The 15365-nt window shown below is 33.1% G+C and overlaps 2 protein-coding genes across 19 annotated transcripts in view; one reads left to right on the top strand and one right to left on the bottom strand.

Moving 5' to 3' along the window:
* Nucleotides 1-3987, bottom strand: part of pcnt (pericentrin) — a 90657-nt gene extending 86670 nt beyond the window's left edge. For 7 of the 8 annotated variants that reach the window (XM_073952601.1, XM_002662304.7, XM_073952600.1 and 4 more), the window contains exon 1: nt 3758-3966. In XM_073952601.1, the coding sequence (XP_073808702.1) occupies nt 3758-3805 (48 nt within the window). In that variant the 5' untranslated portion in view covers nt 3806-3966. Of the gene's footprint in view, nt 1-3757 lie in introns of all 8 variants that reach the window. The other variant, NM_001346290.1, reaches the window with a different exon arrangement.
* A 68-nt stretch (nt 3988-4055) lies between these two features.
* zgc:112416 overlaps nt 4056-15365 on the top strand; it is a 33438-nt gene continuing 22128 nt past the window's right edge. Inside the window, exons 1-8 of one of the 11 annotated variants that reach the window (XM_073952979.1) lie at nt 4086-4157; nt 10306-10355; nt 10488-10545; nt 10788-10861; nt 11728-11919; nt 12468-12579; nt 14893-15038; nt 15113-15288. In XM_073952979.1, the coding sequence (XP_073809080.1) occupies nt 4112-4157; nt 10306-10355; nt 10488-10545; nt 10788-10861; nt 11728-11919; nt 12468-12579; nt 14893-15038; nt 15113-15288 (854 nt within the window). In that variant the 5' untranslated portion in view covers nt 4086-4111. The other 10 variants (XM_073952981.1, XM_073952980.1, XM_073952978.1 and 7 more) reach the window with 10 other exon arrangements.

Below are 15365 nucleotides of genomic sequence, written 5' to 3' on the forward strand. Positions count from 1 at the left end.
CCCCAGCTTGACAGATGCTTCACAAATAAACCAAACATGCGACAACTTCATCTAAATGGTTGATTTAGTCCATAAATATGAACAAAAACAGCAAAAAAAAAAAAGAAAGTTAAAAACTGATATCCAAATAGATGGTGTAGAAAAAATGATGGGTTCAGCTTCTAAAAAAAATCCCTCTTCCTTTTTTTAGAGAATCACTGATTCTCAAGCACAAAACATGGTTGAAGCTAGAAAAACACAATTCTGTGAGAGACGCTTCTCACAGCTGCCTTAAGAAGCTTATTCCAGATTAAAGCAAGCTCAAATGAACCCTGCTAGACCAAATATGACAATGGTGCATCTATGAACAAACAACAGCAGAAGCCCTAAGGCTGTCAAATATGGTCACATGACAGCAATCTATCAAACAAAACAACAACAAAAAAATGCCATATGAATCCTGGGCAGGTCTACAAATATAAGAACCAAGACCACAGCGTGAAGAGATGTTCTCACTGAAAAAAGAAAACGAAGAAAGAGGAGGAGCGAAAACAGGCAAATAATCTGCATAAACGTGAATATGGTGACCTAACTTGGAGCTGCCCTCCGGACTATCCCTTTAACCCAGATCTGAATATGAATACACCTGGGGGAAGAAAGTGCATGCTATTCTAGTGGATTACATTTGACCTGCTTTTATAAACATGTAGGGAATCAGTTTGCGTTTCGCCCACTGACTGTCAAATCACATAAGATGCTGATATGAAGAGAGCCTGGGGAAGCAAGAGCCACAAACAGCGTCTGGAACAGTGGCTTACATGAAATATCCAGGCCACTCTCTGCATCATCCACTGGAAACTACAATATATATATATATATATATATATATATATATATATATATATATATATATATATATATATATATATATATAAATAAATAAATAAATGTGCATGCTGTTTAAATGAGCATTGCTGGTTTAAATGTTCTTTACATATTGCATACACACACATTTTATGGAAAGTGAAACTTATATAGTGATAATGATTATAGCTCTTTTTTTTAATAGCACAGTAGGATGCAGGGCTGCACAATATATCGTTTCAGCATCAATAACCTGATCATTGGCAATAGTCACATTGCAGGATATTCAATGCAATATTGAGTCTGGAATCTAATTTATGATTTGCACATTTTTTGAGGGATGTGAATGAATGTGGAATTTAAAATCATTCATGCATAAGAAACTGTAGCATTTGTAACTTTAATAACTGTGTATAATGACTTATTTATACAATAAAAAAAATATGCAGCATTATTTTGCATTAGACTATTCAATTACACTACCTGAGTACTGTTACGCCAAGTTCAGACTTCATGATTGTAGCCCCAATTTTGACTCGCTGACAGGTTTTGAGAAATCACTGACAAACGTCTTAAAATCACAGGCAAATTGGCTCGTTCATGTCAGTGACCTATTTTAAACTTATTTTCGGTCTATTTTTTGGACCCAAGAAATGGTGGGAAAACTAGTGTAAATTTGTCCGAAAAAAACACCAGTTGATTAAACATGCACAGATAAACTGATTGCATCAAAATATTCTTAAATATAGGTGTTTTTTAAATCTAAATTAAAAAAATAACAATAATTTGTGAAACTGAAATGTGTTTCCATAGCTGTGTTGTAGGTAAATAACTCTATACTGCTAACCAGTTAATAAAAACTAATTGATATGAGCAGCTTAGGCTGCTTTACAGCAAGTTAATATTTAAGCAAAATTTTGTCTTCTTTCTAGTCCAAATATCTTAAAATTCTTAAATCAAGAAGAATTTTCTAGACAAGCAAAACATATCGTCTTGTTTTGAGAAATAATATGCCAAAATTAAGTGAGTTTTTCCTTAAAACAAGCTAAATAATCTGCCAATGGGGTAAGCAAAATAATCTTGTTTTTCCTTTTAACATAAGATTATTTTGCTTACCCCATTGGCAGATTATTTTGCTTGTTTTAAGGAAACACTCACTGAATTTTAGCATTATATTTCTGAAAACAAGACAATTTGTTTGGCTTGTATAAAAAATTCTTCATGATTTAAGACTTTTTAAATATTAGGACTAGAAACAAGATAAAAAAATCTAAGTAAGAAAATCATTTTTTGCAGTGTATTAGATTCTGGGATTAACATGAATCGAATAATACAGAGCCAGCAAGGAAGACTCAGGCCTGCTAATAAAGACAATGGAGCACACACCTGGAATCGGATTATGAATATTTTAAGGTATGCTACTTCAAACCGAACAATTTCAATTTCACAATACTGAATTTAATTTGAATTGTGCAAAATAAACCCTGATGACATAAATGAAAAATGTATTAAAATGGAAAGAGAAATTTCATAGCATAAATAGTTTAACTTACACTTTAACTCCATTACTAGCTCATTTTTGCTTACTATTTATGTTATTCATTTATACTTCATGCAACAAAACACCATGCCTTTTTTATGGAACGCAAAAAAAAAAAAAAAATGGAGTTCATTTTCTACATTGAACACTCTATATCAAATTGAAACAAAACTTATCTTATTATTTTTTTCACTTCTTCTTTTTTTGCATAACAAGAACAATAGCATACAAAAATGAGAAATACAATGCTTACCTTTTTCAGATGAAAGGATAAAATCAGTAAAGAATAAAAAAATAAAATTAAAATAAAGGGATATACAAATAAAATAAATAAAATCGCCAAAAAAAATGATTTTTATTTAAAGCTTTTTTATTTTTAATGTCTTTTAGGGTTTTTAATGTCTTTTAAGTCATCTTATTTTATAAGCGTAAGATGTACCACTACAATGCTTACTTTTTATCTCGTGGTGCCTCCTAGAGGTTGCTTTATAAATAACAGACTGTGGACTGCCTATCATCCCCTAAATATCAGACAGCATCTATTAGTTAGCTTACTAATATCCAAAACTGTGTGTTGTTTACATCATTTGAAGCGTGCGTTCTTTAAAAAGCGGAAGGTTGAGAAAAATCAAACAATGAACATATCGCTCACGTCATATCCAATTCCTTTTAACGTGGATAAAATACTGCAGTTCCTGTAAAAGCTTTCGAGCTAAATATACACACAGAATATACCTGTGAGCTTCACTGATCCTGCCTAGAGACCGAGCTGTATCAAAATCCCCCCTATACTCAACTGCAAATATAACTTTATTTGCGACATCAATCTCATAGGCTCAAAAGCATCCCTCATACAATCAACATACATACATACACACACAATTTGTGTACTTTGAGTGAAAAGCAAACCAAATGCCAAAAGCTATATTTGAACTAACGTTAGTAAAAATGATAAACCATTTAAGAAAACTCCTTCTGAGGTTTAAAACAGTTAACGTTAACTTACTCTCGAAAGAAATGTAGAGCTCGTAATTTGTCGGCCATCATCACTATAATGTGGCATTATTATAATATTCAGCAGAATATATCGTGAGGTAAGTTATATAAATAACAAATAACGTATATTCCTGCTGATTAACGTTCGTTCCTATTGTAAACAAGTTTTATAATGGCACATTGTACACGAAGGACAATAGGAGAGACTGTGACAAATGTGGCAATTAAAAATCGTATTGTATAACAGATAAATCACACAGTTGAACTGAATGGTTAGTGTAAATACTGACGTGATGAACATGACATTAATACTCAAAATAACAACTAACTTTACCCTTAACAGTTATATAAAGTTACTCTGCTAACGTTAGCCCTTACCTTTGCTCGTCCGGCCTCTAATTTCCTCTGCCTTTCATCTTGATCCATTTCCTGGTTTAAGGAATTTCATGGGAATGAAGGAAACGCTCCAGTGTGCGCCAAAAAGGTTAAAACTGCGCTTCTTTAAACCTCCCCAAACGATTTGTCCGCAGTGTTTACAGAGTTCAGAGATTTTCCTAAGGAGTAACTGTCAGTGAATTTTTCAACATGGCCGCGAAGTGTGTTTGTCCCCGCCCTTATCGGATTGACAGGCTGTGAGAACCTATTAGAATAAGGGACGTGAGGTTGCCAGCCAATCGCTTTTCTTGTTGTAGGACATCACTGAACGCCTTGCTTTAAACGCATTGGCATTGAATGACCAGGGGGCTGTTCCAGAAAGCAGGTTATGTGACATACACGGGTAAGTTTGAGAGTAAGTAGGTGGATAACCTCAACTTTGGTTCCAAAATCGGAGGTAACTTCTGTGTATGTTAAGTAGCCATAGCAACTTACTCTCTGAAGATAACCTGCTCCGGAGCAGGTTATGTTCAGAGAGTAAGTTGCTATGTTTCAGAGTTTGTCTGTTTCAGAGAGTTTACTGAGCATTGCGTGCTCTTTTGATGAGAATATTTATGGATGTGGACACACAGATACAAGTTTTTTCGTTGTGAGAGGGTTATAAGTGCATAGTTTTTTTCATAACCAAATTCATAATGTTAATGTATTTAACAAACCTTTTTGAAATCAAATGTGACAAACCCCGGGTCTGCGCTTACCAAAAAACATTCAGTGCAGTGCAGCTCTTTGTATTCGCGTCAGGGCATTTTAGGCAACTGTACAATGTGGCAGTATGACCACCTGTACAGTATGCCTGGCACTGAACTGTTTTTTACACTTTTGTACAGTTCCTTGGTCATAAATCACTGCGTATCATTACACAGATGATTCAGAGCACGGGAATAGCGTAGTGGACAGTGCGTAGATAAAGAACAACGGAGCGATCAACGGAGCGAGTTCGAATCTCACTTATAGATCTTGTGTTTTTTCTCTCCTTCTGCACCCTCACATTTTTCTGTATAATATTACAAGTGGCAGCTTTGTCTTTTGTAGGAAAATATATCTTTAATTTAAGATGTAGGACGTCGTTCTTATATATACATCCACGCACACACACCTAAATTTTTTTATATAATATTTTTTTCAGGGTTTCTAAATGCTATTGTGTGCATTAATTGCAGCCGATTTTAAAGCTCCTTCAGTCACTAAAGGACACTGATAATATAAAATTTGTCCAAAGTATAAGTGTGCAGGTACAACTTAATTTTCTATCCTTAATCTTTTGGTGTTTCAACTATTAAACTCATTACTGCTTCCACTTACCAGCTCATCACACACCCCACCTCATCACTATGTTGAGGCTAAATGGCTGATTTTCAGGAAGTGTATAATACAAATAGTAAAAAAAAAACTATAAAGCAAATGTTGCTTAACACAATGTTTATTTTTATTATATTTGTATTATAAAACAGAATCATTACTGGGCACTACATTGTTACTTGGAGGACAAAAGATACCCTTTTCTGCCTTATACGATGACACGTACCTGCAGCCTGACCCAGAGGAAATCTCAGTGACCCAAGCAGACAAAACAGATGGAAGAGTGCTAAAAAAATATAATTTGTCAAAAAACTATGTTTAATTAAATAGTTTGGTCTGTTCATTTCTTCATTTCCTGAAATAAAATGAATGATTTTGTACACTGCTTTATACATGCACCTTTCAACGTGTAACATATTTTTCATATACATTTCTCACCTTAAGTTGATGCTCATGTGACTTTATCTTTGAAGATGGACCTTATACAGCTACTTTAGAATTTAAAGATAAAAGATTTTGTGATCCAAGAGTAATATTCAAATATGGAAAAGTGCAGTAAATTCTTACACTGCTTGTTAGTTGAGGCAGAAGGAACTTCGTCTGCATGCAAAATAAAAAGAAGCTAAAGCTATCTGACAACAATCACTTACAACAGTGACAGAGTGTGTGGTTTAAGTCAAAAACTCAACCACTGAAAAGCCTTTATTATAGGACACAGCAGTTAGACAGGCCTCTTTCTATTAGCTGCATGTCAGAAAGAATATTCTAGAGTGTTAAATAAAGAGCTCCAGTAATTAAATATTACCTTTTATGATAATGTTTCTGTGTTTAATGACTTTGGACAGAGTTCTAGCTCCAGAAAAATTACAATTTCTATAAGCCTTATTAGTCAACACACATATTGTGGCCTTAAGAAATTAATGGCAAGCCAAGAAAAATAAATGCATGAACTGTTACACAACATACTCAAAAGGATGTTAAAGAGTAGTTTAATTTATCATTACAATAAAATGGAGGGTGGCATGTGTAATTTAATGAACTAATACATTTTCTTATTATTTATTTTTTATTTTCTTATCTATTTCTTATTCTATATTTCTTTCCTTCGTTGAAGTAGATGTGTAATCTCTGTTTTTAAAACCTCCAGCTTCGCCTCTGTAAAGTGCGTTGCCCTTTTTTCTTACCGTGACTTTCTATGGTGACTCGTGAATTCGGCGATCTACTGAAAATGCCTTCAGGTGTGTGCCGTGCACGCGCATTAACCCGCGGTTATCTTCAGGAGGTTGATTTAACTAACTCTTGTCACCTGTTTTGGAACCAACATACTCGCGGTAAGCAGGTTTTGGGTAAATCAACCGAGAGTTTAGGTTTTAGCAGATGGTAAGTTAACCCAGCTTTCTGGAATACCCCCCAGTTAAAAGGCGTTTGCAAGTTTGACCTCTTGATTGACAGCTTCGCCAACCTATTGCAGTGCAAAACAGAGAGAAAAGACATCCTCCGCAGGTTGTGTATTTGTTGTGTATCTGTTTCGAGTGTCTGAGTGGTTGTGATTGACAAATGAGATGCGCGGGTAAAAGCCCGGGGGGCTGTTCCAGATAGCAGGTTATGTGACATACACGGGTAAGTTTGAGAGTAAGTAGGTGGATAACCTCAACTTTGGTTCCAAAATCGGAGGTAACTTCTGGGTATGTTAAGTAGCCATAGCAACTTACTCTCTGAAGATAACCTGCTCCGGAGCAGGTTATGTTCAGAGAGTAAGTTGCTATGTTTCAGAGTTTGTCTGTTTCAGAGAGTTTACTGAGCATTGCGTGCTCTTTTGATGAGAATATTTATGGATGTGGACACACAGATACAAGTTTTTTCGTTGTGAGAGGGTTATAAGTGCATAGTTTTTTTCATAACCAAATTCATAATGTTAATGTATTTAACAAACCTTTTTGAAATCAAATGTGACAAACCGCGGGTCTGCGCTTACCATAAAAAACATTTAGTGCAGCTCTTTGTATTCGCGTCAGGGCATTTTAGGCAACTGTACAATGTGGCAGTAGGACCACCTGTACAGTATGCCTGGCACTGAACTGTTTTTTACACTTTTGTACAGTTCCTTGGTCATAAATCACTGCGTATCATTACACAGATGGTTCAGAGCATGGGAATAGCATAGTGGACAGTGCGTCGATAAAGAACAACGGAGCGCACAACGGAGCGAGTTCGAATCTCACTTATAGATCTTGTGTTTTTTCTCTCCTTCTGCAACCTCACATTTTTCTGTATAATATTATAAGTGGCAGCTTTGTCTTTTGTAGGAAAATATATCTTTAATTTAAGATGTAGGACGTCAGTCTTATATATATATTCACGCACACACACCTACATTTTTTAATATAATATTTTTTTCAGGGTTTCTAAATGCTATTGTGTGCATTAATTGCAGCCGATTTTAAAGCTCCATCAGTCACTAAAGGACACTGATAATATAAAATTTGTCCAAAGTATAAGTGTGCAGGTACAACTTAATTTTCTATCCTTAATCTTTTGGTGTTTCAACTATTAAACTCATTACTGCTTCCACTTACCAGCTCATCACACACCCCACCTCATCACTATATGTTAGGGGTTAGGGTTAGAAGTAATGATTCAAGTGTATAACACAAATAGTGTAAAAAAAAAAAAAAAAAACTATAAAGCAAATGTTGCTTAACACAATGTTTATTTTTATTATATTTGTATTATAAAATAGAATCATTACTGGGCACTATTGTTACTTGCTGGAGGACAAAAGATACCCTTTTCTGCCTTATACGATGACACGTACCTGCAGCCTGACCCAGAGGAAATCTCAGTGACCCAAGCAGACAAAACAGATGGAAGAGTGCTAAAAATATATAATTAGTCAAAAAACTATGTTTAATCAAATAGTTTGGTCTGTTCATTTCTTCATTTCCTGAAATAAAATGAATGATTTTGTACACTGCTTTATACACACACCTTTCAACGTGTAACATATTTTTCATATACATTTCTCACCTTAAGTTGATGCTCATGTGACTTTATCTTTGAAGATGGACCTTATACAGCTACTTTAGAATTTAAATATGTGGATAAAAGATTTTGTGATCCAAGAATAATATTCAAATATGGAAAAGTGCAGAATATTCTTACACTGCTTGTTAGTTGAGGCAGAAGGAACTTCGTCTGCATGCAAAATAAAAAGAACGTAAAGCTATCTGACAACAATCACTTACAACAGTGACAGAGTGTGTGGTTTAAGTCAAAAACTCAACCACTGAAAAGCCTTTATTATAGGAAACAGCAGTTAGACAGGCCTCTTTCTATTAGCTGCATGTCAGAAAGCATATTCTAGAGTGGTAAATAAAGAGCTCCAGTAACTAAATATTACCTTTTATGATAATGTTTCTGTGTTTAATGACTTTGGACAGAGTTCTAGCTCCAGAAAGATTACAATTTCTATAAGCCTTATTAGTCAACACATATATTGTGGCCTTAAGAAATTAATGGCAAGAAAAATAAATGCATGAATGGTTACACAACATACTCAAAAAGGATGTTAAAGAGTAGTTTAATTTATCATTACAATAAAATGGAGGGTGGCATGTGTAATTTAATGAACTAAAAAATTTTCTTATTATTTATTTTTTATTTTCTTATCTATTTCGTATTCTATATTTCTTTCCTTCGTTGAAGCAGATGTGTAATCTCTGTGTTTAAAACCTACAGCTTCGCCTCTGTAAAGTGCGTTGCCCTTTTTTTCTCACCGTGATTTTCTATGGTGACTCGTGAATTCGGCGATCTACTGAAAATGCCTTCAGGTGTGTGCCGTGCACGCGCATTAACCCGCGGTTATCTTCAGGAGGTTGATTTAACTAACTCTTGTCACCTGTTTTGGAACCAACATACTCGCGGTAAGCAGGTTTTGGGTAAATTAACCAAGAGTTTAGGTTTTAGCAGATGGTAAGTTAACCCAGCTTTCTGGAATACCCCCCGGGTGAATAAGATTAACCAATAGGTAACAACAGTTAAATTTAACAGAAGCTGATTTTACATATACACTGGTATTCAGTGGCATAAACTGCAAATGTATTATTTTACATGAAATAATAACATGGAAAAAATGAAAAAATATTATTATGTGATATTTTTAACATGGAGCAATGAAAACAAATGAGAAATATAAGCATTAGCTTTGATTTGGAGTAGTATAAATATAATAAATGATAAATGATCATATATTATCTTTAGTAATTATGCTAGGCTATATTTTCACGATAGTTCTACATTATAAAAGAGTACAAAATAATCACAGAATAAATGTTTCTATAACCTTAATTCAATTTATTATTGTTTTTGAAGCTGCACCTTATGTTAAATGCTTTTATATTGATTTATATTTCTTAAGCTGCACAGGAATACTAATGGGAAAGCTAGAAATACATCAAAATTAAAAAGAAAAGTATCAAATGATTAATTTCTTTGTTTTATGTAAAAATGATTCACTTTATGATGTACCATGGGGTATCAGGGGTCACCACAGCAGAATGAACCACAAATTACTCTGGCATATGTTTTTTTTAAGCAGCAGATGCTCTTCCAGCCACATGTCAGAAATCATTTATTAAATAAACATCTTGTTCCATGAAGATATTTTGTAGGCTAAATTTCCTATACTGTAAATAATAAACCATTTTGTTGTAATGTCCATTGCTAAGCACAGTTTGGACAATTAAAAAAATATTACTTTTAGATTCCAGATATTCAAATATTCTTAGCCAAATACTGTCTAATCATAAAAAAATCATGCATCATAAATTAAAAAATTATTTCTTTCAAGTGGTTTCTAAATATTTGTTTTAATTGGTCCTTATGATTGTTTTTTTTTTTTTTTTTTTTAGTTTAAGAATGCTTTCAAGAATAGCATTTAAAGCAAAAAATGTCCATATTTGTTAATATAATACATTTTTCAGAATAAGTTTTCAATACTTTCACCAGAGATTAAAAGCCCCTGCCAAATCAGCACAGCCTTGTTTGGAACTTCTGATGTAACTTAGCAACGTATTTGAAGGTTGGACAAACACGTCTACATGTTTTGACAACGGTCACCTTTCCACAGCAAGCATGGGCAATACCTAAATAAATTAATCTAAAATAATCTGTTGTTGTTGTTTAAATGGCAGATCCAGAGGTTGACCAAATGACAAGACTGAGACTGAAAATGCTGGAAAAGGTAAGTTTCTTTTGAGTGAAAAGTATTAATTGAGATTTCCATTTTTTCTTGCTAACAACATTCTGTGAAACAAAACTTGTCTACGAAGAGACTAAACATCTTCATGATCATATCATCTGTTTGTTTCTCTAGAGACTGGAGAATGAGAGAAATGACACCACTGAACGAGAGGGTTCTACCCTTTCTACAAGTATGGCGACTGTAGTGATGTTTTTGTGTATTTTGATTTTTCTTTGACTCCCTGACCTAAAATTTGGTCCCGAGCTGCTTTCTTTAAACCCAAAAATGAAAAGAATAATAATAATAATAATAGTTACCAGCCTGCCTGATTTTATTAGCTCAATGGTTTATTTCAATAAAAAATAAAAGTATACAAGTATGCTGAAAATACAGTTTAAATAATTAATTGTTTGTTTGTTTATTATTTTACAGGAAGTAATTATGGGCATGCAGATGCATTACATAGCGCTCTGAGAAGGAAGAGAAACCTCTTAAAGAAACTGAGGGTGGTGTTTCACTTGAATACTACATTTAAATTAGAATACTTGTAGTGCTGTTACACATTTAATTGCGACTAATTGCAGACAAAGTAAAAGTTTTCGTTTGCAAAAAATTTTTGTGTGTACATTAAAATCATAAAAACATTAATAAATACCTCAGGCTTATTTTACAAGAGGTTATTTTAGTAAACGTGGCCATGATTAATTGTTAAACTGTCCAAAATTTTTTACAAAGTTAATTTCAGATGATTAAAACAAAGGCAGTCTTACACAGTGTCATTTAAATAGTAACAAGAAGCATTCTATAATGTAAATCACAAATACAACTGATAAAAATATCTGTAAATTTTCCATATTTTGTGATTTATGTTTTTACTGAATCACAAAAAATCAATAAAAGAATGATTTTTTTTGTTTGTTTTTATTTTTCCACATTATATTTTTATGCTTTTGAATTGCATTATGGGCCATCCTTTTCTCCAACAACATTTAACCTTGAAAAGCTTAAAGAAAAGTCACTTTTATTACTTTTTTATTAGTTTAAAGTGATTTATTTTCTGGGATGGTGTTGTAAATTATGGTACAAAAACCTTGTATTAAACTGCTGGTATACATTTTTTGTTATTTTACATACTTTTTTCTCGATATATTATTTCTCATACATTGCATTTTTTTAAACTACTAAAATGTAAGTAAAAGTCACTTTGTTAAACTGTAGAGTTGAATTTTCAACATCAAAAGTGGATAGAGCAGAGATCAAGGTTCCAAAATGGAATTCACAACCGCAAATAAACTTGTGAATTACTAAATATGGAAATTGATGATTAACAGATAATTTTTACAGTGTAGATGTGTTTATATGTGTGCAACAGGAACAACATCTGATGGAGGATCTGGAAAGGCCACACACATGGGGTGGATCTCATAGACAAAATCATTATAAACCTCTATATGGGCCACTCCAGCCTGTGCCTCCCATCCACATTTACCAAAATGCACCATCTGAACATCAACCTCTACTCCCACCATCTGTCCCGCAGGCCCCTCGAATCATTCAACACACTGTAGGAAATGTTTTTTATTCACTTTTTTTTCACTTTTAGGAACTTTTATTTTTACCGGTACAAACATGCACAGATTATCTACTATTCCAGCTCATTTAAAGGGGACCTATTATGCAAAAATCCCTTTTGTTAGGGGTTCAAACACAGTTGTGACAACAGTCCATAATTATATCCAGCTTCTAATGGTAAAATGTAAAAGCCCCGCCCATTAGTGATGATCTCTCCCTCATTAGCATAGGAGATTAGTCTTGTTTTAGAATCTACCACTATACTGACACATAGGCATGTGTAGCTCCGCCCTCTTTTGAAAAACAACACAAGCTCATTTGAATTTAAAGCGACACTTACCAAAATGGTACAATTAGGATCAAATCCTATAATGGGAAGTTTCAGAGAGTTGAGCTGGAACTTCACTTACACACTCTGGGCATGTCAGAGACTATTAAATCTTGTAAAAAGTAGCATAATAGGTCCCTTTAATGTTAGCTATTCTAAAATGTACATTTTGTGTGCCTGTTGAATATAACTTTTATTTCATCTTCCACAAGATTCCCCAACAGCCATCTACCATTATCCAGCAGTTACCTCAGCAGCAGCCTCTTATCACACAAATCCCACCACCACAAACTTTGCCCTACAGATCAGGAAGCATTAAAGAAGGTATGCATAAAATACAGAAAGAAACAACCAATATTAGCCAATAAAGGAATTGTTTGGAATCAGTATGCACCTCATTAGACTTGAAATTTACTACCTTTAAAAGCCTTTAAAACAGTGAGTTCCTTATTATACAGTGTTGGGTAGTAACATAGTGTATGTAATTAGATTACAATATTCTGTACTTACGATTACATTTTAAACGCTGATAATTTAATTACGGTTGCTTTTCTAAAATTCTTCTTTGATTTAATTATTACAAATGTTTTACACAATAGCATATAGCCACAAAGATTTGAAATTATTTTTCAGTAATTGAATTTTTTTTCCAATTGGTTCCAATATGGATTAATGGTCACAGTTAATCAGGTAATAATATATTTCAGATATATCAAAACTAGGTTTTAAAATTTTTTATGGGGTGGGAGGTATTTAGTTTATATTCTTACAGATGTATTCATTTTAATATTCACCTGCATATTTAAAGCATTTCGTAATGTTGATAACAAAGAGTTAAAGATTTTATTTCTCTTTGATCAAATATAAAAAAAGTTTGAATAATAGGGATACGTCGATACTGATACTGTACTGATATAGGTACTGGGATTAATACTTCTAAAACACGCCATCACCAGACAGATACTTTTAAAATTGTTTTACAATTAAACAACACTGAACATTGTTACACTGAAACATTTTTTCAGTGAAGTCATTTGTTAGTTTTGTAGTTTTTTGCAACTTGTTTATAGGATGATAAAGAATCAATATTATTATTATTATTTCATTAGTGAATTCAGGTCATTTAAGACATTTTTTGCCATTGAGATGACTAAAAAAATATCCCAATTGACCTAAATTGCGAAAAATAATTTCTGCTACTTTGTAAGAAACACCTTTTGTTCATAATTACAGAGAAGCTATCGCAAAAAATATTTAGCCTTACTGTCATATTTGGCACATCCCATAAAAGTACAGGTATTGGTATCAAGTACCATGAAAAAAATGTCATTACCTGGTCTTTATGGTATGAATGCAGTAGCTAAAAGCAACCAAAATGTAATCTAAAAGCACTCAAAATACATAATCTAATGTTATTTTCTACTATTTTCATCATGTAATCTGTAGTCAGTTTCAGACTATAAAGAAGATTTTTTTAAGAGATTGACTGTTTTTTTTAGCAAGGACACACTAAATCTGATTTTTTTTGTAAAAGTTAAATATAAAATGTAAACACATTATATAATTTTACAAAAAATGTACAGCTGAAGTCAGAATTATTACCCCCCTGAATTATTTGCCCCTCTTGTTTATTTTTTCCCCAATTTCTGTGTAACGGAGAGCAGATTTTTTAACACATTTCTAAACATAACAGTTTTAATAATTCATTTATAATAACTGATTTATTTTATCTTTGCCATGATGACAGTAAATAATATTTCACTACATATTTTTAAAGACACTTCTATACAGCTTAAAGTGACATTTAAAGGCTTAACTGGGTTAATTAGGTTAACTATGCAGGTTAGGGTAATTAGGCAAGTTATTGTATAACGATGGTTTGTTCTGTAGACTATCGAAAAAAAATATATAGCTTAAAGGGGCTAATAATTTTGTCCTTAAAATGGTGTTTAAAAAATTAAAAACTGCTTTTATTCTAGCCGAAATAAAAACAAATAACACTTTGTCTAGATTAAAAAATATTATCAGACATACCGTGAACATTTTCTTGCTCTGTTAAACATCATTTGGGAAATATTTAAAAAAGAAGAAAAAATTCAAAGGGGGCTAATAATTCTGACATCAACTGTACTTCAAGTAAATGATTTTACTCTTTCTGTTTATTGAAAAATTCCAAAAATGTTAATGTTAAGCATATAAGAGAGAAAAAAAAAACATTTTAAAAATCTCACCAACCCCAGCATTTTGCGAAGTAATATACAGTTGAAGTCAGAATTTTTAGCCCCCTTCGATTTTTTTTCTTCTTTTTAAAATTTTTTCCTTGAAAAATATCTAGTAAAATATTATTTACAGTCATCATGGTAAAGATAAAATAAATCAGTTATTAGAAATGAGTTATTAAAATTATTATGTTTGTAAATGTGTTGAAAAAAAATCTTCTCTCCGTTAAACAGAAATTGGGGAACAAATAAACAAGCGGTCTAACAATTTAGGGGGGCTAATAATTCTGACTTCAACTGTAAGTAGTCATTTAGGTTGAAACATCAATAGCCAATATGAAATTATTAAAATATACACAAAACTAAACAACAGTTCAAGATTAAAGTTAAGCAAACTTCATCATTGTTATAATTCCAGACATGGTGGAGCTGATGCTCATGCAGAATGCTCAGATGCACCAGATCATCATGCACAATATGATGCTGAAGGCTCTTCCACCAATGGCCATGTTGCCAGAAGGAAACCCCAGTCAAGTCACATCTCTAGCCTCACATCCAGGGCAGGTAACCTGGATCTGTTGTGTACTACAGAAGTCAAGGAAATTTGACTCAGTATGTTAATTTAATATTGTTATTAGGAACATTATTCAACATCCAGAGGAGGAGCTGTTCATCATCACCATTATTATGGCTCCCAGAGTCCACCTCTGCCTCCAATAGGCTACACTGGTTGGCCTTCTTTTATGCCAGCAGGACAAGGAGGGACTTTTCTGCCACATGGGATTGGTTCTGTAACTCTGCCCCCCTTAAACACGTAAGAAACAACAGTGTAAAACTTCCTACTCTGCTAGTTGTGTTAAAAATACCTCGACATAAAACCTAACAATAGGT

The sequence above is a fragment of the Danio rerio genome, chromosome 6, assembly GCF_049306965.1.
Source record: "Danio rerio strain Tuebingen ecotype United States chromosome 6, GRCz12tu, whole genome shotgun sequence".
NCBI classification, from domain to species: Eukaryota; Metazoa; Chordata; class Actinopteri; order Cypriniformes; family Danionidae; genus Danio; species Danio rerio.